We start from the raw sequence: 24601 nt of genomic DNA, 5'->3' as shown, positions 1-24601 counted from the left end.
CCTTTTCCTGTGGAGTAATGTAAGTGTAGAGCAGTGTTTGAACTCACTGTTAACTCCGTGGTCACATCAGTTCCATTAGGGCAGAAACTAAGAAATGGGCCAGCACCTATTTAAATTATGTAGTTGCCTGGAAATAAGTTCATCTTACACAAGTAAATTGCAAAATGTAAATGGGGAATGTTTTTCTCCTTTAATAAATTAAAACTCAAATCATCTATCTTTAAAAAACTGAGCCAAGGATTAAGATAACTTCCACTGTGTGACATTATTAACATAAATTGATGGCTGCCTTAATATTAACATTCAGAGAAGAAATATTCTCTTCACTAGAGTTTCAGGGCATCTTGTTCTCCTCGTTTACCTCTTTATGCTTTGGCCACACCTTCTCATTCTCCTTTGTTGCTTCCTCCTCAACTCTTAGCATTGGTATGTCTCCAGCTTAGTCTGTGGACTCTTTTGTACTCTGTGTATCTCCTGCATGATCTCATTTAATCCCAAAGCCTTAAAATCTATGTGCCATCGGCAAATTTCTACCACTCATCCAGACCTCTCTCCTGAAATCAGACGTTAATATTCAACTGCCTACCTGCCATTTCCACCTGGTTGTCTATTGTCTGCATGAAACCCAACACTTCCAAAACCAAAGTCATGCTCTTCCCTGCCAAAACACTCCTCCCGTGGACTTCCCATCTCAGGCCAAACTCTACAGTTATCTTTGACGCTCTCCTGTTCCCCATCCCCACCTACCTCATCCAATCCAGTCAGCAACCCCATCCAGCTTTATTTCCAAATATAAGCCAGAATCTGACCATTTCTGATCCCCTCCACTGCTGCCAGCTTGCTCCCGGCCACCATTTTTTCTCATCTGGATTGTGAGACAACTGTCCAAAACCAGTATCCCTGCTACCCTCTTTATTCACTCTAGTCTATTCTTCACACATCAGCAGAGTGGCACTTGTAAATCCCGGGTCATGTTGGGTCACTCCTTTGGCCGGAACCCATTGGTGATTTCTGATCTTCACCACAATTAAAAGCCTCACAGTAACCTGCCACCCGTGGGTTCCTGTCACTTCTGATTCAGCTCCTATTACTGCTTCGGAACACTGACTTCCTTCTATTCTCCCGGCTCTCCAAGCACAGTCCTGCTTCAGGGGCTCTGTTTTTCTGTTACTTCAGGCGAGAACCTGAATCTCCCCGATACCCCTTTACTTCCTCAAATCTGTCACTCCTTATTCAAAGATCTTCTTTGTGATGGCTTCTGTGTCTATCTTTTTTGATATTTATATCTGTACCATCCCTATTCCTGGAGCTCTCCATATCCCTTCCTTTTTAATTTTTCTTTCTAGAACTTATTACTATATATATATATATATATATATATATATATATATGTTTATAGATTTTACTCATTCATTTTCTTTTCTGACCCTCCTCCAGCTATACTGAAAGCCCCAGGCTGTTTTATAGTTCACTGCTATACCCCTGGCCTCACAACTAGTTCCTAGAACTTAGGGATAGTCAATAAATAATTGTTGAGGGAATAACTGAATGATTACTTCCCATCTTCCTTTCCTTAGTAGGAGTATTAAATATAAAAATATGGAAATATTATCTAAATTATTAGATAATTACACTTGCCCATACTTATGTGTGAATATAGTAATCTAGTGTGGTTGTTGGAATATGTAAAGTAATTATAAAAATAGGCATTTTTAAAGCTTGGTCAAACACTGTTATTTTTTTTTCAAATAAAAAAAAACACTGGCAATCAAGAAATCAGAATTATATTGAATTAGTTGTTTCTGGGTCATTAAGGAACTTGACTGTACTGTTACTCTCAAAGCACTAAATATAGCTGATATCGAACCAAAGGTCCTTCATGATCCTTGAAACTTCTTTGAATTTCTAAAGAAATACTTAGGCTTATGGGAAGAAGTTTTAATGAGACATTGTACTATTCAGGAGAGAAGAAATCATAGTTTCTGACCTCAGGGGCATTGATGAAATAATAGAGCAAAAGCTCTAGGGAAATTAGTTTTTAGGAAGTGGAATCGGGTGGCTCACTGCACAATTCTAAATAGCATCAGAGTGAGAATGACAGTCTGGCTGATTGGGTTTAGTGATGTGGATAGATTTGGCTGCTATGTCATCCAAAGTACATTGAAAACCCCCACATATCACCAAGATCTTACAAAGGTACAAAGACTGCTGGACAACAATTGATTCTAGGACTTCATTTAAATGAGAACAGCAGACAGACCAAAGAATGACTAGAACAATTCCAGTCCTAGAATTTTCATCAGAGAAGATAGATAATTTTAAGTTTATTCTTGTGCCTATCCTGATTTGTTCAGTCCATTAATATTTATAGAACATCTATCGTGTACCAGGGAGGGTGACTATGACAGATAGGATCCCTGCCCTCATGCAGCTTCTATCCTAGTTGAAGTGGTAGGCATGGAGTAGAAAGATAAATATATAAGTGCAAAGTGTGGTGAGTGCTAGAAGGGAAAAGTGCAGAGGTACTAGTGGAGAGAATAACAGAGCCACATGTGTTAAACCAGGTTGTGATAAGAAGCCACCCTGAAGGTTCAATCCCAGTCTATGGACTATTTGAGGAAGCTGTGTATGCCAATCCTCTATAAAGCTGTGTATGACAATCCTGTATAAGGACATGCAGGTTTATGATCTAAGACCCACCTCTTTATGCTTTCTGAGAGACATTCTACCCTTCACCCCTGTTTCCATTTGCTGATACTTTCTGTTTTTCTCCACTAACTACCCACCCTCTGCTATTATCAAGCCTCGGCTATTTTAAAATTAAAACATCATATTTCAACTCTTCTTCCCAGCCCTTCTGACCTCATTTCCTCACTGCTAAAAGCCTCCTTTAGTTCCCTCCTTCCCACTTGTTGATTTTTTGCTTCACCCAGGTGTGTTTAAATGGGTTTCTGAGACAGAGCTGTCAAGAAAACTAATGCCCTTATACTCAAAGTTTTGATTCAGCTGTACTATTTACACCTTTGCTTCAAGTACTCATGTCTTTTTATACTAAGTCGTAAGCCACTGTATCTTAAAATAATGACTAAATTTTCATGTTATTTATATACTGTCTTGTAAGAGGTGGCAGTTGAGAACAGATTAAACTATTCTAAACTAAAATAAGGCTCTTGGCAAAAAGATTTTACATTTTTAGGTTGAGATCTGATCAAGGTAGAACCATGTATTGATATATGACACAGGATGGATGTGGAATGGATGTTGTAATAAAGAGTAAATAATAAATAACCAAATTAATAATATATGGGAAAAGGTGGGTTTTTAGATGTTTAATCTCAATGCCAGTGGGCATAATTTAGGTCAACATTCAAATGAATTTCTCACTCTGGGTAGCAGCATGTCTGTCCATTCTGTTGTATACCCCAGAGACTCACACAGTCTCTCATTCATGTTTTTCCAAGACTCTCATGGGCACCTAGCAATCACTTCTGCATGAATCTGCCTTGGATACCACTGTGTACTAACTTTGGCTCTACCAGTGACCTCAACCCATGTTCATCAGTGTTCAGTCTGCCTGGCAGCATTCATCAGCAAGTTTGTTCTAGCTATTAATGCTCTCCCTTTCATCTAGGGTAGTGCCATGACATTGTTCACTTGCATGGTGGAAAGGAGAATGCATTCTCCCTTCATCGTGTTCTCTCAGGGTGGTCCAATAGCAGTGCTTTTTTTTGTTGTTGTTACTACTGTTGTTGTTTGTTTGTTTGTTTTTGTAAATCTCAAGCCTTAGGAGTTCAGTGAAATTTGCTCTACCAGGATATGACTGAAAGAGTTCATATGCTAACCAACTAACCAACACAGTCTACCCAAAATTATTACACCTTTTGGGAAACTTAGGCTTTGTCGCTGAGTCTGGTTATTCATAGTAGATTTCTCCTTTCCCTAGAGTGAATTATACCCAGAGACTTACCGTCTGTTACAGTGAGAATTGTCTGGATCATGCTACAATAAGAAACCCCAAAATTTCAGTGACTTAAAACAAAACAGGTTTATTCCTCACTCATGCGGCATGTTCATCATAGTTTGGGAGTGGAGAGAGGAGAATTCTGTTCTTTACTTAGGGACATGACTAATGGGAGACTACATCATTTGGGAAAGTTTCCAATCAGTGTGGCAGAGGGTAGGGAACGTCATACACCAATTCTTAATGATTTTATCCTGGAAGTGACATGTATTACTTTTGCTCAAGTTTCATTAGCCAAAATCAGTCAGGGTAGCAAGCCTAATTTAAAGGGACAAGGAAGTGTAATTCTGCCTGTGCCTTGAAGGAAGAGAACTGAGAATGTAGATAAACAACATTAATGATTATTCCTCCTTCCTTGACATTTTGTTTCTATAACCTTTCCCCCTCTCCTTATCTACCCTGCCCCTTACAACATATCTATGTATAAACTTCCATCATGTAAATGGCTCATGGCTCCCCCATATTAGTTAGTGGCTCTGGATAAAGTCTCTCTTGAGTTGTTGGCTAAGGTTTCACTCTTCTCAGAGATCAACTTCCTTTAAGGTCACTTAGAAAGTTGTCAGGCCACGGAAACTAACCATGTTGGCTTCTCCATAGTTGCTGTTCACAATATGACAGCTCACATCTCCCACAGTGAGAGATCAGAGAGAAAGAGATAATCTCAATATAGAAGTCACAGTCTTTTATAATATTATCTTGAATGGGACATGTCATTACCTTTTGCCAGATGACCGAGCCTGGTACAATGTGGGAGGAGAGATTACACAAAGATGTGAATACCAGAAGGTGGGTTATCGGGAGCCGTCTTGGAATCTGACAACCACTCTCCTTTAGGAAGGATACTTGCCTCCTGTGTAAACCATGGCTTCAAATAAACGCTTCCAGAGTCTCAGCTTCTGCCAAGCAGCATACCCAATACAAAGCAAATATAATTTAGAATTTCTCTCTAGGGGGTCACTTCATTTAGACTAGTGTTAGTCTTCTTTTATGCAATTAAATGGTTCTTGTATCTTATCATTTTCTATGTCCTGTATCCAAGGAAGTACATTCGCTCTTCCACAGAACATTTGCTTTATTTTTAATGTTTTAAATACTATTTTTAAGTCATTTGTGTTTAGGTGGTTGTACTTTAAATGTAAGCAGACATAATATATAGCAAATAAATATTTGATAGTTTTTCCTGCCCCTTTCTATAGAAGCATGAGCTGTGTGAGCTAAGCGTGACTTTAAATAGGATTAGAAAGACTGGAATGGCCACACAAAACCCACATTAAAATTTATCCTTGTCAGCACTCTGTGATTCCACATTCCACATTTCTTTTGGGTTAATCAAGAAATCATTGAATGATATGATTGAATGGAAAACACAATTTTGTAAGGGGAAGGAAGTTCATATGTGGAGGAAGGGACTATGTATGGCAACTATAAGAAAAAATAAGGGAATGTTTATGTGAACTTCCATGTACTCACGGTTTTACTGAGCACAAGTAGAAAGATTTCTTTAATTTTCTTTGTTAATTGTTGCTACAGAAATAAACCAAACTGTGCAGGAAACTAGGCACTCCTCCCTACCTCCTCCTGATATTAAAAGAGTTTGATTTACTGAATTCCTCAAGTCAGGATCTGATCATTGCACCAGTGATGTCTTTTGGATTAATTCAGTCAGACCATGCAGTGTGACCAATGCAGACAGCCTGTTAGAAGCACATGGGTAATGTGTTCTTTCTTCATTCCTTCTGCCTCTATTGTTTGTGCACTTTGGTTGCTTTTATCCTACCATCTTGAATCTCTTGTACCCCAAATTATAGTATGCTCACTATATGCAGTGTTTCTCCTCCTACTCACCTCCTCCTCCCTCCCCCAGTGACATCTCATCTCATTCCCAAGAAAAACATCACCCTCCCCTCTAAGCTCACTGTGTTTACGTTTCTCTGCTCTTTTCCTCTCTCCTCCTGGCATGCTGGTTTAATCAATTTTACCAAATGACTTTCCTGGCAGCTGCAAAAAGAAAACCCAGAGCAAGCTAATAGCAATCTAATACTGTACTTTTTGTCATTTCTCTACAATGTACAGAAATGTTTGGTCATTGGATTGATTTTTAATGATCTAAATGATCAGATGTCTCAACGCTGCACTGCAGCAGCCTGATAATAAATAGGAAAGGGGAGGGGCTTGGGCACTGGATGCTCAGTGCTAGATGAATAATCCCCAAACACCAGCCAAGGAGAAAATATAAAGTATCAGCCTTTGCCAAATCACGTGTTAGCATTTTTAAACAAAGACACCTAGCTGTTTTAATTTTGTGTAGGGAGGAACTAAAACAAGATGTTTTTGGTGAGAGTTTAGAAAGTCAGTGATAGAGTTAGGAACCAAACTGCAGGCTTATTCTATGCGTATCTGTTGACATAAGCAGGACGTCAGTAAAGTATCTCCCGATATCCCCAAATAGCATCTTGGCATCTCAAGGATGGAGAAAAACATTATTTTTTTATCTGAAAGGCAGTAGAACTCCCAAATGTATGTGAAATCAGTAAACTGTAAAATGTCACTTGTTTTTTCCCTCTGTAAAAAAGAAATATGAAAGAAAAAAAGATATGGGGAAAGAAACAATGAAATATTATCACACCATAAGATTTATTAACTAGCTGCATTAACTATGGATGACTTGGTTAGCTATTCTGTGCTTTGGTTTCCTCACTGCAAATGGACAACTTGTAGTGCTGATCTGGAAGATTACACGTGGAAAGGCCGAGTCACACATTTAGCATAGCGTCTGACATTTGTGAAATACATAGATCATGATCATCATTACTACAACTACTATCTTTTTAATGGCACCTCACTCACTACCAGTCCTTTCCAGCCATGTCTAACTTCACAGGGCAAGACTGCTCTCCATACTGTGGTGGGTAAAGTGGATTTTGGGGTCCAACCACAGTTCAGCCACTTACTTTCTGGGTCTATGGACGATAAATAACCCCTCTAGGTTCTTCACGTTCCTCATCTATAAAGTGTAGGGGGGTGTTAATACTCACTTTGTAAGGCTATTACAAGTATTAAAAGAAATAACTTGTGTAAAATTCAGTACACAAGACCTTCCCCAGAAAGGAGACTCAAAAAAAAAAAAAAAGTTAGCTTTAAAAAAAAAGTTAGCTTTACCTTCTCCCCTCATTTACAACGTGCTATTGCATATTTTTAAATGGTAGGTGGAAAGAAGCTAATTGGTTTCTTATTTTAATGTTTCAGTTCATACAATGCTCTTTTGAGAAGCTCAGCTCAATTTATATAGTTAAGATATACAGATACATGGCTTACACCAGCCTGATCTGGGGCTCACACTGATAAAAGGAGATATATATATCTATGTATCTATATATCTATATATATAAATTTTATATATATTTATATATATATAAATAATATATATAAATATATTTTAATATATTATAAATAATATATATAAATATATATATTATTTATATATATCTATATATATCAAAGCTATATACCATGGCTACATTTATAGCCTACTCTGCTAATTCACTTTTCGTTAGTAATTGCTGGATATCTGTATCTATATCTATATATTTCCTGTCTTATATATTTCTCCTTAAGAAATAGAGTACTACTTCCTTTGATAATACCATATCTTAGTTATTTATAATCGTGAAGTTGAGCTGACTGAACACTGGTCTAACGAGTCCCTGTTGGTTAAGTCCTATTAAGTCTGTTTCAAGGCCTAGGCCAATCAGCTTATTAATGGATGCTCTTAACCATGCTGCTTTGGTCCGGATGGTATAACTGAAGAGGCTCAATCCCACTGTTGGTAAAAGTGATCCAGAAGCAGTGTTTGCTGATGATATCAGAAGTATGGTCTTTGTATTTGAAAGACACCACCCCCCCTCATCCCATGTTGCAAGAAAATTAGATTCTAATTGAAAGAACAGGGCCCAGGAGTTGTAATAACAGGAACTCATTTGAGAAATTTTGTATCCTTGGGGTAAATGAGATCAATTTTGGCCTAGTATGACAGTATTCCCAATGTTTTTCAGATGTTGGAAAATGTGTGTCAACAAAGCAAAGCTTTGTATATTCCATGGGGGCAGGGGTGGAGAATAAAACAAGAAACACAGACATAAAAACAGAATAGAGTTTTATAGGATGTTTTGATTTTTTTTAAATATGTTAAGCCTTTAGAAATAAATTTATAATCAAAAGTATAAATATGTTTTATATATGGTTGGAAAGCTGAGAATCAATTATATTACACAGTGTTCCAAAGTTTTTAAATGGTTAGAAAAAAAGGAAGAAACTTTTGGACTCCCACTTATTAAATACTTATTTTTATCTCTGGAAACAGCAAATGTCATACACATTTTATAAATCTATATTACTGTCTTTATTCATAATAAAAACATATTTTGATCATATGTTATTATTTTGTATTTGTTAGTATACATTTTTAAACATCTTCAACCTTATTATATGTTTGAGGGCTTAGAATTTACTAAAGAGAGATAAAAGTATGGTTTATTCCAGAACTCAGTATCTGATCAGAGGAACAGAAACGGGATTCTTGTATTATTATAAAGATGACAAAAAGAATATCTGTGTGTGTATGTGTGTGTGTGTGTGTGTGTGTGTGTGTGCGTGTGTGTGTGCGCACGCACACTTGAGGAATCACTTTTGTGGAATAGACTTCTGCCAAGGGTGTTTGTGTTTTGCATTTTTAGAAGTATAATAAAATATACTCCAAGAAATCCTTTCCCAATCTATGTTTCCACCAGTTCTGTATGAGTGTACCTATTTCCCAATCCCCTCACCATCTCTGGATATTTTCAGTCTTTAATTTTTCCCAATGTGTAGGCAAAATACCTCATTGTAATTTTATTCTTTGGTTACCAGTGAGATTGAATGTCTTTTCAAGAGGCTATTGACTGTTTGTAGTTCTCCTTCTGGGATGTTTGCTCACATCCATTTCCAATTTGTCTTTTGGGTTATTGGTCTTATTCTAATTAATGTATAGGCTCTCCCTAAGGCAACAATACAAAAGCTATATACCATGGCTACATTCATAGCCTACTCTGCTAATTCACTTTTCATTAGTAATTGCTTGAGAAGCCTGTGTTATGCCGTCTCTTCACATTACTACACTGTCATTTTTTTTTTCTTTCCTAATTCTGCCAGCTTAGATGGTAAATGTTTGAGGGTCGCAAGGGAAACAAATATGCATTGATTTCTTATATGTGCTATGTGGTTAACCTATACCTTTCAATGTAATCCCAACAAATCTAAAACCTCTGGGTCATCGTTACCCTCCAGAGGGAAACATGAAGATTCAGTGAAGGTGACGAAATGAACCCACGGTAAATGAAGTGTTAGGAGGCCTTGGGGCTGTCTGATGATACCAGCAGCCAATACTTCTTCCATCAGATCATGCTTTCTTCAGGAAAACTTCTCTTAACCCAACAGCACACATTAGCTACATTCTAGTATTCATAGCGCTCAGAAGAGATACAATGCCTACAGAGCTGAAACTGGGGCTTAGGTTTATCAATCTCAAGCTTTGGTTGAGAACTAAAGTCGGGAGGATGAGGCTCATTTAAAGAGCGATAAAGCCATTCCTCATTTGACTTTGGAAAGAAAAAAGAAAATGAAAAGGCATTGTCAAAATTACTGAGGCTATGGTGCCTTCATCAGTGAGCTGGAACATGCAAACATAGAGGAAAACAAGAGAGTTCAAGTGTAAATGTGAATGCCCCTTAGTGTTTATGAAATATCAAAGAAATAACATCCAAACAACAATAACATAGATTGGAGAATAGTTAAGATTGATGGTCCCTCTTATGGAATGCCATTCAGACAGTGGAGTTAAGTTAAGCAAAATAGCCCACGCCCTGCCATAAGGCTCTCCTGGCAACAAATATATTCAAACACTGGAGACCTGCCTTTGTGGGAAGAGGATTAGTTATACCTTGGCCTGTTTATCCAAAAGCAAAAATATGGGTAGATTTCTAGAAGTGTCTTCTTGGAGCGTAAAGGACAATTATGATAGCTTAGGCCACCAGCTTTCAGTAAATTCCATCTGGTACTTTACAAATTAGCTCATTATTCTGCTGTTCTTATGAATGTGTTAGCCTGCAAACATATCATTGTCACAAATTAGTCACCTAGTGTTTCTCTGAAAGTGATTTAATATAAGCACACCCACATCATAATATGGAATAGGAAAGTAGGTTCTTGCTTGATCCTCTAAATGGAATTCAGCATAAAGTATGATTCAATTTCCAAGGGGCTTTTGGCACACACATAATCTTCTGATTTGCTAAGACTAGAATGTGATCATTGCCCTGATTATTGACAGTATCTTGCAATATTAGAAATCTCTTTGTTTTCCCCCATGAACTCCAAGAGAGAGCTAAGCCTACTGATGAATGATGGATTCACAAATTGAGCATAGCTTTTGTTTTTATTTACAGTTGTTATCACAGGTGTCATCACAACTGTTGTTTTAGTTCAAGAATAGCATTTTCAGTTCTAAGAATTATCTTGAACATCTGATCTTAAGGTGCTTTTTGTAGCAGATGAACTCACCCCCCAGCCCCATAATTTAGAAAGAAAAAAGTGAGAAAACAGAAGTTGCCCTCTACTGTCTAACTTGATTACCTGTTGAGAAGTGCCCTTGTTTGGATTACAACAAATGTTTCATGGTGAAATTTCTCAGTGAAGATGCCACTGGCACAGATTTGGAGCTGCCGACTCAGTGATTGAACATGAACATGAAAATAGCTTCCTGTCTATGACATGAAGTTTACAAGGTAGAGTGTCCCAGTGATGGTTATTAAGAGGCTTGGGAATATCATGTAGGTTCTAGATCCTTCTGTGCCGTGTTAGCCTGTTATCCTTTTGTTCCGATTGACTGTCCCCATTATCACCAGGTGATGACCCCTGCCAGGCACAAGGTTCACAGGTAGAAAATGAACCGGCTCTTCCTTGTGCTTCTCTTTTTATGGAACACTTTGCCCAGAAGCACCTCAGCTAACTTCACTTTTTGTCTCCTTGGCTAGGTTTGGTCTTAGGACATAAAGGAGTTAGTGGCCAACAAATGGAATTAGACTGTTTAGGATTTATCCCTAAACAGCATAAGCTGGAACCCCCTTCGTTGAGTACTTAGCTGCTTCAAAAAGTAGATTCCTACAAAAAATAATAGATTTTCTGCACGTAAGGAGGAAGAGAGGGTGGGTATTGAGTAAATTACCAGGAATGGTAAAGGAACCGTGATGTTAATCACACAATTACACATGTTCACCCTGAAGTGTCAGTGAGATAAAAATAGAAGCTGCAGCTCAAAGTGTGGTCCCAATCCTAAATTCCAGTTTTCAAAATAGGTGGCCGAGAATCAGTTTCATGATATTTGGGCCCCTTACACAAATGCCCTTAGCTTAGACAGACTATAAAAGAGTTCAGAGAGGGAAAAGGAGGAGTAATTTATAAAAAGGTGTTTTTTTGTTTGTTTTTCTGTTATTCTTTTGAAGCAAGAGAGGATTGGGCATTGCTGTGTGTGCTGCCCCTCCCCCATCAAAGGGGGCTACTGTCCTCTCATTCCCATTGAGCCCAGAGAGAGGGTTCAGTGGTGGGAAGCTTTCCTACAGACCAGATGTACCCCACACTAGAGAGACAGTTGGCCTCAAGCCATTTCATGTCTTTTCCAAGAGAACTATCTGAAAAAGGCACTTGGACTCCAACAGCAAGAGTTTGTAGGGACTGGGCCACTAGAAAACCAGGGGCTTGGTGGGGGGCTGATTAACAAGTAGCACTTTGAAAGCAAAGCTCTGCCTGAGTCATAAGAGTTGCAGCCAGGGGGCCCAGCAGGGATGCAGCTGATGAACCCACAAAAGTGCCCACGAGACAAGGAGGCAGCTCTCGACATCTGCCAGGCCCCTGGTGCAAGATGCCATCTTATAACAATGCCAATTCAAGGAGAAAAACCTTCTCCTTCCTTTCAGTGTCTCTCCCTTTGCTCTTTCGACCCCAGAGTATTCACTATCAACAGCTGGCAAGTTAGGATAGATGGGAAAGGGGCGGATAAGCCCTTTCCTGCCCCACCCACTCACCTTATTGCCAGTAGCTATAAGCGGAAAGAAAATCTGAGTTGAATTACCTTTAGATTTTTGGATTACGGTTTGGAATGGCCATTCTAATTTCTGAATAGAATCTGGGTTGATGGTTTAAAAAGTGATATAAAGCTCTCTCTTGCCTAAGAGTGCCCAGAAAAGTCCTAAGACTTTCTCCATAAATAAAACTTAAAAGGGTGGTAAGAAACTAACATAAAATGTGTTTAATACATATCACATGTCCTTATCTTCAGTGACTTTGTTAGAATATTGATGCTGTTTTAGATGTATTTTTTAAATATCCTGACAACACCACAATACTTTTATATCTCTACTTGCATATTTATCCTCTAATATTTGAGAAAAAAATCAAGGAAAGTTATTTACACCATCCAGTAAATGTTCTGATCCTTAAAACACCTGTACTCCAGTAGAAAGCTCTAATGGTAGATCTGCAGGAGAGGTGTTGGTAGCAGTAAGACATTTGGGAAGTAAGGACAGTGGGAAACTTAGTATAGTGTCCTGTCCCTCCTGTCCCACTCAGACATCTGTCACTTTCCTTGTCCTTCTTCCACCTTGTCTCCCTTCAGACTCCTTTGAACTGGGAGTTTAGGACTGGCATGTGCTCATTATAGCCACAGTCTATGAGAAGCCACCAGGGATTCAGGGCTGCAACAGTCCCTTGGTCCTTCTCCTTCTGGGACAAAAATATTCAATCCCGACACACATCCCTAATGGTCTGTACCTGTAAGCAGTGGGTAATCACTGGGGAGAGGGAGAAAAGTGAAAAAGTTCATTAACTTTTTTCCTGTTTCTTGTATAACTTTCATCCTTTTAAAAATGAGGTAGGAATTTCAGGGTGCCTGGGTGGCTCAGTCATTTAAGCATTCAACTCTTGATTTCCGCTCAGGTCATGACCTCACAGTTTCATGAGTTCAAGTCCCACGTTGGGCTGTGCACTAACCCTACAGAGCCTGCTTGGGATTTTCTCTCTCTCTCTCTCTCTCTCTCTCTCTCTCTCTCTCTCTCCCCCTCCCTCCCTCCCTCCCTCCCTCTCTCCCCCTCCCTCTCCCTCCCTCTCCCCTGCTCATGTTCTTTCTAAAAATAAATAAATAAACTTTTAAAAACATATATATTTAAAAAAATGAAGCAGGAATTGAAAAAAAAAAAAAGGAAGCTTTCTTTGAGTCCTGACAACATAGCACCAGATGCTCATCTGTCCACTTTCTGCTTTTGACTTTTGCTCCGCCCCCTGTTCTGTCACCAATCTGAAGGGGAAGAGTCAAGGAGGAAAGAAGAGAAATCTTGACAATAAATTTAGTATTTGATCAGTTTTGCTACTTAATTTTGTGGAAAATTTTAAAGTTCATTTAGATCTTCATCCCTTTTCTATATTTTGTAACTAAGAACAGCAGATGAAATCATGTTATATTGCACCTTGAATTCTTTCCTACTCATTACATGATTTCTGTAGAGAAAAGTAGAAGATACATAGCTGGGCGATTGGATTTCATATTAATAGCTTTCTGTCTCATTCACTTTGGGATCTGTGTTATGTTTCGCCCATTTTTATCTATTAAGTGATTTGTTTAGTCTATGGTAATGTTTTTAGGTGTGCAATATGGCAATTATAGAGAAAGGTAAGCTAGTTGATAGTTTCAAGTACTGAGTGTTATGAATTCATCCCCAAGTCAGAATTAAAAACACAGAGCGGAGAGTATAAAATGCTAAGTGAGGGAGAGCGTATCTATCTAAAATGGGCAGCTAGTATTTAATAACTGCCCTTGAATTTATTTTGTGCTCAAACACACAGAACGTTTTACTTAGTTATATCAAAATGACTTCACAACTATTGTTCCAAAATATTGACTTCTGGTTTTCATACATTTTAATATTTTAAAACTTGTAAATGATTATGTTAAAATATATATATATATATAAAAATATATATATATATATATATATATATATGCTTTTTTCCTCTTAAAAAGGAATTATGCCTTTCAAGTACTAAATTTTCCTATTCCATAAAGCAAATGAAAATCACAGTACTTTTTCCTGTCCTTAATCGCTCTCTTTCTCTCTGTCTTTGGCCTCCTTATCTGAAACTAAAATTCTGTGAAGAAAATGGTGAAAGGGGTTTGAGAAAAAGAAGCTAATATTTTGACTGGGACTGTACTAGATGTCAGTCATAGAAAAAGAACGCTTTCTCCAGAACCTCTGGATGTGGATACAGATGAAGATACAGTAATTGTTAGTTCCTCTGCGTGTGTTTTAATTTAAGCCTCTTGATCGAGTAACCGTTATTTCAATGTCAAGGTAATTCACTGTGGCTATTCAATATTACAATAGAGTATTAATTTTAAACTGCTTTATTTTTGGAGGGAAGGAAAGGATTTATGAACAGAAAAATAGCATCTCTTGTGTGGTGAATGGTCTAATTCAGATTTTGACTGCAAGGAAAAGAAACGAACTCAGACTAGCCTCTGTAAAAAAGGAAGGAATAGTTACTGTTAAGACACTGAAATCCACAGGAGCATCGTGTGACTGGGCCTTGATGGATATGTAAAACTGGAGAACAGAGGCAGCTACTCTTTTTGTGGTCATATTGTCTTCCATTCCTATTTGTCTATTTGTTTCTGCTCTTTGACAATTTTCTCTGTAGTTGCCACAATTTCCTTTGTCATCAGTTTGCACTTGACCCAGAATGGCAACTTCAGCCCCCAAGTCCCCATGATATTTTGGTTCAAGCCCATCTGGAACTGATTAGAGTCTTTGTTTTTCTTATGGCAACTCACATGCCAAAGATAGAATATTAATATTTGCTACCCCACGAATGCAACAGGTGGCAGTGGGTCAAGTTTTTACACATATTCCAATCCGGTTTTATAAGGGTAAGATGTACAGGAGGCAGGCTTTTTAGAAGGAGATGTAGGCAGATGTAAATAACCATGTTTGGTGTATTGATTGATTATTTGTGATAATCGTTGAGTCAACCAGTATTTCACTGAGCACTTATTGTATACCAGACACTATTTGAGACACTGGGGATATAGCAAGGACAAAACAGACCACAAAAAGAAAGAAAAAAATAATCCCAGGCCCCCTGTGGAGTTCACATTTTAATGATAATCTTTAGCCATGTATTTTAATGATAACTGGAATACAAAATGAAATATTAATGTCTCCATATAGATGGATGAATACAAGATGTTGAAATAATATGTGTGTATGTGTGTGTGTATATATATATATGTGTGTGTGTGTGTGTGTATAATAACTACAGTTATTTTGTAAATATCACAGTTACAGTTGCTTTTATTTATTCTTTTAAGTGTTGTGTGAGTGTACATGTGTATGTATATTGGGAGCATCAGTTGAGGTCTTCCTTTTAAATTGCATCTGGCCTACACACTTTGATGTAGCCTCTAACTTCCTATTAAAATGACTATGAAAATATACCCTCCAAAAATACAATTAAAAATTACTAAAACCCGGGATTGATGGTGATTCATTGCTAGAGTATTAAAGAACAATAAATTAGGTTGAGGAGATAGATAGATAGATACACACACACACACACAAAATATATTTTTAATGTTTATTTATTTTGGAGAGAGAGACAGAGCATGAGTAGGGGAGGGTCAGAGAGAAAGGGAGACAGAATCTGAAGCAAGCTCCAGGCTCTGAGCTGTCAGCACAGAGCCCGATGTGGGGCTCCAACCCAGGAACTGTGAGATCACGACCTGATCTGAAGTCAGACGCTTAAACCACTGAGCCACCCAGGTGCCCCACTACCTAAAGTTTTCTAAAATAAATATGCCAGCAGACACAAAGGTGGATCAAAATTACGAAGTTAGTGTTTGAACATACTCACATATTTGAGCTGGAGTAAAATAAACATGAACTATGATCAAGATGTATAATCATAAGTTTCGTTGTGCAGGTAGACACGGCTTTAGTGTTGATAGTTCTAACTCTGAACGAGTAGTGCTTATGGCCCCAGCTGCAGTGTTCCCTCCAAAATGGGAAAAGAATGAATCAGTTATTTATTTCTGTTTTTTAACACTTAGCATTGATTCACCTAATAATACTGGTGGTATATTTGAATTCTTGAATATAAATTTTGAATTTGACTGTTTAGCTCCGAGTTTTGAAGTTGGATTCTCAAGTCTATCAGAGATTCTGTCTGACAAATATTAGAAACTTGGGTTTATATTCCAATACATATATATCAGCTACAAATGAGTATTCTTCCTTAATTAATACTAAACATTTTTTTTCTCTTCATTGGTGTTTTCATTATGCAAATATTACATGGAAGTATTCTCATTGAGAAGATTAATTAATTTAAAAACATGTAAAGTAAAAAGTAAAATTAGTTTTTAATGAGACTCACTTTGACTTCCCTATCTCAGAGGTAATTAGTTTGCCAGTAGTTTGGTATATATCCTTCTGGTTCTTTTCTTCTACATTGGCATAAATCTATATTTATTTATACCTGTATATTTAAAATTATTTTAACTGTATCAAATAATTCATATTAAAGATATTATTCTGAAAACCTGAGTTTGGTTTTTATTTTTTGTTTTTTTTTTTTTTTTACCTAATATTTCAGATATTTTTCCAAGTCATTCTTTGGAATCTATAATATCTCTTAAACATGGGTATATGTTAAAGCTCTCCTTTGAATATTGAAACAAATATGATATAAAGCCTTTAGAAAAGTTAAAGGTAGAAATAAAATATAATTCCATTTCATAAGTCACTTCCAATATGATGTCATTGTTTTCTTTCTATTTTTTTTTCCATTTCAATTTAAGTAAGTTGCAGACCCAGGAAAGCGTCCATATTTTATTACATTTTCTAATGATTGAATTTAAAGTAGATGTGAACCGCATTTAAAAAGCTCCCTTCTCATTACAAAGCATTTTTCTGTAATTTACCTGAGTAAGTTAAAAATTACAATTGCCTACGAATTTGCTATTATTTCTATGTTACAGATAAGGAAATTGAGTCTCACAGAGGTTTTGTGAGTTGTTCAAAATTACACAAAAAGTAAAAAGCAAAACCTGAAATTAAGGGCTCATGTTTTGAGACCTGAAGACAGAATGCAAATTCAACTTTTCTTTTCAAAGTTGCTGTGGATTTTTTTTCACATTTGATTTTTGAATAGCAAATATTAAGTGCTTTCTTTGTAGTCTAGCATTAGGTATCCTAATTCTTCTACTTCCAAAAATATTGAGTGGAATTTAGCAAGCATTCTAAATACTCCAATTATGAAATGTGTTGTGTTTGATGATTTGAGAATTTTTTCCCTATAAATATATTTATTTATCATTTAAGATGAGAAGAGGATGGCTATGTGATTCAAAATGATTTGTGTTAGTTAAATCATGAATATTTCTACCAAAGCAACTGTTGCATTTAGGTGATCAAAATAGGTGTTTCATGATTTTTTTCCCCACTTTTCAATGAATGGCTATATCCTTGGTTATAGAATACGTAGAAATCGGATGCGCCAGCAACTTGCTGAAACATGCCACAGTTCCCTGACTTAGCAATCAAAACCGTAGCTTCATGAAGAGCTCCTCTTATTCCAGTTATAAATGTGCTGAAGTTATAAATGCCTTCAGACTTTGCTACAACTTGCCAGAAGTGGGAAGTCATCACTATCAACATGGTCATTAGTTAACATTTACTGAGTGCCAGCTATGTTTTTGGTGTTATAAATACACAGAGGAAGATGCTGTTTCTTTCCAGAGGGATTGGTTTTCTGTAAGGGTGGGAGACAGAATTTGGTCTTGAATGTTTTCTCTACTGGGAGGTAGAGGTGGAGAATGTGCAATAATCGTGCATGTCATTTTATGTATTAGAATGCCACTCTCACCTGTTTGTGTATATATATATATATATATATATATATATATATATACATTTAAGAAGTACACATAAATTTCATTTTTATTGGACAATTTAAAAGATATATTATTTTTCTGATGTTAGGTGAAAAAGTCATATCCCCCAAGATATCCAATGACTGTAGCTTCTATTTCCTAAGATATAATATATTTATACTACAAATAGAATGTGCTTGAAAAGAGTTTATAGAGCTATTTACATATGTACATATTTTTATACAAAATCCGTATGTAGAATAGAGGGATCATTTTGTTTTTCATTTGACAACTAAGAGACAAAAGTTATGCAGACTTCTGAAAAAATGGGACACTTTCCTGAAATATCTGAACTAATAATTAGTATTCATAAAAGATTAATAAGAGATCACCTTTTGGATCCTTGACATTTCATATATAAATCTAGAGTTGTTTTATTTCAACTAGGTTAATTAAGAGGAGGTCATTGATATTAGCCAACAGTTATAGCAGAGTGTGATGGTGACAGATAGATAAGATATACTTTAGCAACTGAAAATACAGTTACATTCTGAAAATGAAACTCAGGGAAATCAGTGAGGTAAGTCATTACACCCTCCCTATTAGATAAGTGACTGGAGAGTTTAAGAAACACCCAAGTTCAGAAACTAGGGTGTGTCTGTATTATGCTAAGCTTGTATTAGCATAAAGGTCAAACTTAATCTTTTGTATTATACTCATTGTCAGGGAAGCCTGTCATTTGAAGGGGTCTCAAGAGAATGGAGTCTTGAAACTGGCAATAGAAAGAAGAATTTTCTTAGAAAGTGTTGATTTTGTGTCCTTACCCCATTATGTTTTTGTAAACATTTTTTAACGACCAGATTCCCTTTAACAAACCAAACCTTGAAACAAAACAGATAGAAGCAAAGGGGCTCTGGTTGAAACCTGGCCTCCCCTATGCCCTGTTTTGCCATGAATTTGCAAAACCACAGGGCTCCCAGGCATTTAGTTCAAAAACCATCACCCTTGCCAGCATAATACCCTAGCCAGGGTAGTAGAGGACTGTAATTATTGGAAAAGAGAATGGGGACTCTAACTAGTAAATACTTCTCTGATTCTGAGTGCAGTAAACAATCTTTCATGAAAATGCTGATTAGAGTATTGTGGTTTATACTGAGTTTGTAGTTTACACTTTATCAATAAATTGACATTTTTTTATTTGTTCTTACATCAGCCTCATATGAGGATGGTTAATGTGAGTCATTCCCTGAAAGACTGATTACTCCTGTGTTTGCTGTGGGATTAAGATTAAAAGAGAGAGTGAGAGAGAGGGAGACAGAGAGAGAGAGAGAGAGAGAGAGAAACCAGCCTTTGTGCCAGTAAAGCTAAGCCTGCACCGATGCTGTAAGGATCTAACCAAGTTTGTGCCAATCTATGATGCCCTGAATTCCTTTAGGTGACTGGGATCAGCCATAAAAGTTGTCTTTTATGTATGTCCTCGTATTTCTTAGAAGTTCTATGAAAGGAAGGCTATGTTTTAGTAGGGAAAAAAACAGATTTTGATTACTCTAGTCTATCAGTGTTATTCATTGGTGAAAATCTGTTTTTAAATTACAAACCTATTAGTTCTGCCCATATGTTGTTTCTTGAAAGCTACACATTTGTAAAATAGTGCGTCTTGTGAAGTATCTGTTTGTAAAATAGTAGTTCTAGCTATGAAGACCCTGTTTCTAATATACATAGAATAAAAAATGCTGGAAATAAGCTATTACTATCCTCTAAGCAAGTCCATTTGACTTGAGTCAAATGAGTTTTCAAAATTCTCAATTTAGGGTTGTTTATTAATGTATAGTCTTAGTTCTCTGAACTGTGAAATAAATTACATTTTTTCTTTGTTATCCCTCAAGCAGAAATTTGGCTTTTCTACTATTTATCATAGCTTCTCAGCTGTGTGCCTTTTCATTCTAATTTGCTATACCTTATTCTAGAGAATTGTGTTTGTAAAAATAGAAATAAAAAGCCCGGAAAAGTCCACTTGAAAAATATTCAGTTGACGTCTCCTCTTGGTTTACATATATTTTAAGTTTCCATGTCCTGTAGCAATCTGATGGGTAAATTGTATGAGTGTCTTTTATTTCTAAAGTTCTTTGCATATATCATTGCCCACAAATGGAAACATAACTAACAAGTAGAGAATGTTTAACTGTGTGGTAATTGAGAAAGATTCAGAGATATTTGGGATATCCTGTGGCTCATGGGCATTCCTCTGGCATAGGAACAGAGAACAGTAGGATGAACTAAAAAAAAAATAAAGAAATTTCAAATAGATGTTATCTATTATAAGGAAAAATCAATTTCTGCATGATTTTTTACATACTTGTACTGACCCCTTTCCACAGAGACCTACTTTTACATAGAGTGAGGATTAAGTATTAGTTTGAAATTAATGTTCATCATCATATCACCATCATCATCATCATCATCATCATCAAACAAAACAAAACAAAACAAAACACTGACCTGTCTATCTGAATTCCCTTCCAGATCTACTGCTAACATGATATGTGATGATGAAGAGACACTATCCTTTTGGAGACTCACCTCCAAAATTGTTCATAAAAAATACCATACTTCCTCAGCATGATTCTGTGAGGCTAAAATAATACCTACGGAAAAAAAAAATTTGGAAACATTAACACTAATGCAGTGGTATTATAATTATTATAGAGGCCCTAATATAGTGGTAATTCATGCAGGCTCTGGAGCCCAACTTTCTTGGTTCAAATTGTGACTCTTACTAGATGTTTGACCTTAGGCATACTACTTAATATCACAGTGCCTCAATTTCCTCATCTGTGGAATGTGGCTAATAATAGTCCTTACCTAATAGGGTTGTGAGGATTAAATGAAATAATGTGGTGAAGTCTGTAGTACAGGGCCCCAGGGCAGGGGCAGGGAGGGCATCATAAATTTTCCTTGTTCTGAAATGGTAATATTTAAATATCTCATATAATATCAAATTTTGAATTACTCTGTGACACTTGATTCACAGCATTCAAAGCTTGTCAAAAACACTTTAGATGGGGGGAACCTGGTAGCTCAGTTGATTAAGTGTTGGACTCTTGATTTCACCTCAGGTCATGATCTCATGGTTCCTGAGATAGAGCCCTGTGTTGGGCTCTGCACTGACAGTGCAGGGCCTGCTTGGAATTCTCTCTCTTCCTCTCTCTTTTTTGCTCTCCCCTCCCCACCCCCACACATGCTCTCTCTCAAAATAAATGAATAAACATTAAAAAAAAAAAACAAAAAAACAAGGGGTGCCTGGGTGGCTCAGTCGGTTGAGCGTCCAACTTCAGCTCAGGCCATGACCTCATGCTCCGTGAGTCTGAGCCCTGTGTCGGGCTCTGTGCTGACAGCTCAGACCCTGAAGCCCACTTCAGATTCTGTGTCTCTCCCTCTCTCTGCCCCTCCCCTGCTCATGCTCTGTCTCTCTCTGTCTCAAAAAAATAAATAAATAAATAAAAATTAAAATTAAAAAACAAACAAAAACAGTTCAGATGGAAGTTTTCTGGTTCAGATCACAAATGACCTAATGGAAGAGATTTATTCCTTTTAGAAAAAGGAGGTCATGAAGACACTGCATAGGTACAAGAAATCCCCAAATATATTCTCAAGTTTCTTTCAAGCTGTGGTACCATCTGAACCTATAAGTTCAAATTGCTTTTAAAGGAACCACTCAGTTCTTCCTCATCCCAGGAATACTTCCATTAGGATCATCATTTGATCAAAATTAAAGCTCCACAAAAACATGGCAGTTTTCAAGACTAAATTTATACCTGGTTTTGAATTTGTGGGAAATATCTCCCTGCTTCCCTCAACTCTGGGTAATATTTTCTGTGATGACAGGGCCTCACTAGGGAAATCCTAACTGAAGCTAATGGCATGATGTATTAAATGTTGCCAATATTCCATTTAATATTAAGCAATTACATAACAGCTTTATAAAATGCCTAAGATAAAACTGATACATTTATATTGAGTACACTGCTCCTTGTAAGGTCCATTCTTTCACTGATCTTCAACAAACACCATTTAAGTGCCAACCTACTATTACAAGAGTTTACTATTTTATTCTTGTTCCAAAATGGCATCAACAGTGATGGGGTGCTTTCAGGGGATTGTTGAAGAATTTTTGCAACAAAGGGTAAGCTTGAGGAAATATTAACCGGAGGCATTGCAATGCTTTATCTCAGCACTCCTCAAATCCACACACCCCCTAATCAAACAAGCAGCTTTATGACATGCGCAATTGCTTATAACCGACTTCTGCAGAACTGGCTTCCACAGGATTTCCTGTCCAAAAATTACCCCCTGGTCATCTGTAGCTAAATGGTTACAAATCAGTAAAGTTGGCAAGACACTCCTAGCCCAATATGTGTGTGTGTGTGTGTGTGTGTGTGTGTGTGTGTGTGTGTATACATATACACATACATATATATATGTATATATGTGTATATATATATTTTTTTTTATTTTTTCTTTTAAAGAAGATCAAGTGACCAAACCCCGTCATTTGCAAATTCTCCCTGGACTTCTTTTATTCCCATTCTTTTCACTGGGTAAGAAGAGAAAAATTAAAACAGGCAAACAAAAACCCTCCCTTCGTAGTATGTTTGTTCAAGGTGTCATTTCCCTGGGAGGTAATTTACAGATTTCTTAGCGCTGAGCTTGTCTTGCCTGATAATCACTTACTGAAAGAAATGTGCTCTTTAGGGCGAACTGTTCCTTTAACCCCTTTGGCTCCCTCTTCCTTGGAGGCGAGCAGGGCATGCTGCAGTGTCTGGGAACCCACCTAGAGGGCCCCCTTGACGCCAGCACATCCCTTGTCAGGCAGCTTCTCTGCAGCCGAGCGGGCTGCTGCAGAGTTAATGTACAGTACCACGGAGCCTGCAAGTGTCCTGAGCTGCTCACAGCCGGGCGGGCGGCACAGCCCAGGGCAGACAAGGCGACTGTGAAGATTCCAAAGGTTCTGCTGGATATCCGGAGCTGGGCGACCCCAGCAGGAGCCTGTTGCCTTTGTGTTTTAAAAGCATGCAAGGTCTGTATAGCTTGGGCATGAGAATCTTTCAGAAGATGTCAGCGCATCAGAGTAAATGACACCTATTGGGGAATTGAATTTGGGATAAAAACGAGAGAGAGAGAGAGACAGAGAGAGAGAGAGAAGAGAAAAAAACAGCGGGGGAAGAAATTCTTAGACAACGTCTGACTTGCAGCCGTGAAATTCATTTTCTTTCCAAGGCAACATAGGAAAAGCCCGCACATGGTTTTGGTAACAAATTAAACGGGTTTCTGCAGTGAAAGGATCAATAGCTTAGTCATTTTACTTAAAGAGAGCAGACAGCCTTATTATGGGGTTAGGCGGCAGCAATGAATTTCCTCATGACAGCACCTTCTGAAGTCATGATGGTAGCTAATGGTAATCCTGTCTTGCAAAGCAGAAATTGCTCCTTGCCTTCCTACTTTTACCGCTGAAAACCAGCAATTGTGAGATTTGGGAAAGAAGTTGGCTTTGATGATACATGGTTTCTAGCCCCTCTGCCCACGTCTTTGTCCGACGTGTCTCAGAAGGCATCTCTGCGTTAAAGTGACCACACATGAATATGTGCCTAAGAAAGAAGAAAAAGCAATATTCATTTCTAAAGGACAGCATGGCAAAGCAACCTGAAGTTTTCCATTTCCCTTCTCACACTTCTTTAACAAGGATAACAAGAAACTGTCTTTTGACTCCTTTTTTCCCACATTCCAGAGTCCTGCCCGAGAGGATGCATTAATTTACACTCTAGGCAGTTGGATTTTACCAGGACAATATCTGCCACCATTTAGGATTAGCGATTGAACTGGTTATTATAGTGGGTCAACTACCTAGTGGAACGTAAATGGATGGACCCATACCTGCAGTGCTCTGTGATATTTCTTTTTTCCAAATCCTGGAAGGGCTTTTGTTGTTGCCATTTGTTTCTGGGGGGGATTTTTTTGGAATTCAATACTTGTTGCAATAATTGCCCATGATAGCTGCTCAAACGGGAGAGTTGGAATTCATCTATGAAAATCACTTCATGTAACAAACAGATGAGACAAGGAAAATATTAATGACAGAAGATCTGCAAACATGATGCATGTGAATAATTTCCCCTTTAGAAGGCATTCCTGGATATGGTAAGTAATCAATACCCCCTTCAGTTCATAAAACTCAGGATTATGAAATCCCATGACAGGTGCCAGAGGTGGATTTTTCTTGAAGAAGAATATTGGTATCAAGTGAGGAGGAAAAGTAAAACATGTTTAAAACCAAATGTTGTCTGAGAAAGTCATGATTATGCAATAACAAATTACTTATTAATATAAAAACATCCCCAAATAAGAGGACGTTTACAATTGCTAACATTTCATAGAGAAAAAAACAAAAAACAAAAAAACAGTAGTTTTGAGAATGGCAGATATGTAACAAATAAATTAAAGAAAAAGGGAGGTTTTTTTTTCTTTTGTTTTCTTTGATTTGAAAATTCCCTGGGGATGGACACACATGTATT

General features: G+C 37.3%; 1 protein-coding gene across 2 annotated transcripts in view; it reads left to right on the top strand.

The window, feature by feature from the left end:
• The window catches only part of PDE4D (phosphodiesterase 4D), a 585222-nt gene that overhangs the window by 9890 nt on the left and 550731 nt on the right, over positions 1-24601 (top strand). The window contains exon 1 of one of the 2 annotated variants that reach the window (XM_049648545.1): positions 23534-24227. The exons of the other annotated variant lie outside the window; for it this stretch is intronic. Within the exon in view, the coding sequence (XP_049504502.1) occupies positions 24181-24227 (47 nt within the window). The 5' untranslated portion in view covers positions 23534-24180. Of the gene's footprint in view, positions 1-23533; positions 24228-24601 lie in introns of those variants that run through there. 2 annotated transcript variants of the gene reach the window in all.

Source organism: Panthera uncia, assembly GCF_023721935.1.
Source record: "Panthera uncia isolate 11264 chromosome A1 unlocalized genomic scaffold, Puncia_PCG_1.0 HiC_scaffold_17, whole genome shotgun sequence".
Lineage (NCBI taxonomy): Eukaryota > Metazoa > Chordata > Mammalia > Carnivora > Felidae > Panthera > Panthera uncia.
This window is presented reverse-complemented; position numbering and strand designations above follow the sequence as displayed.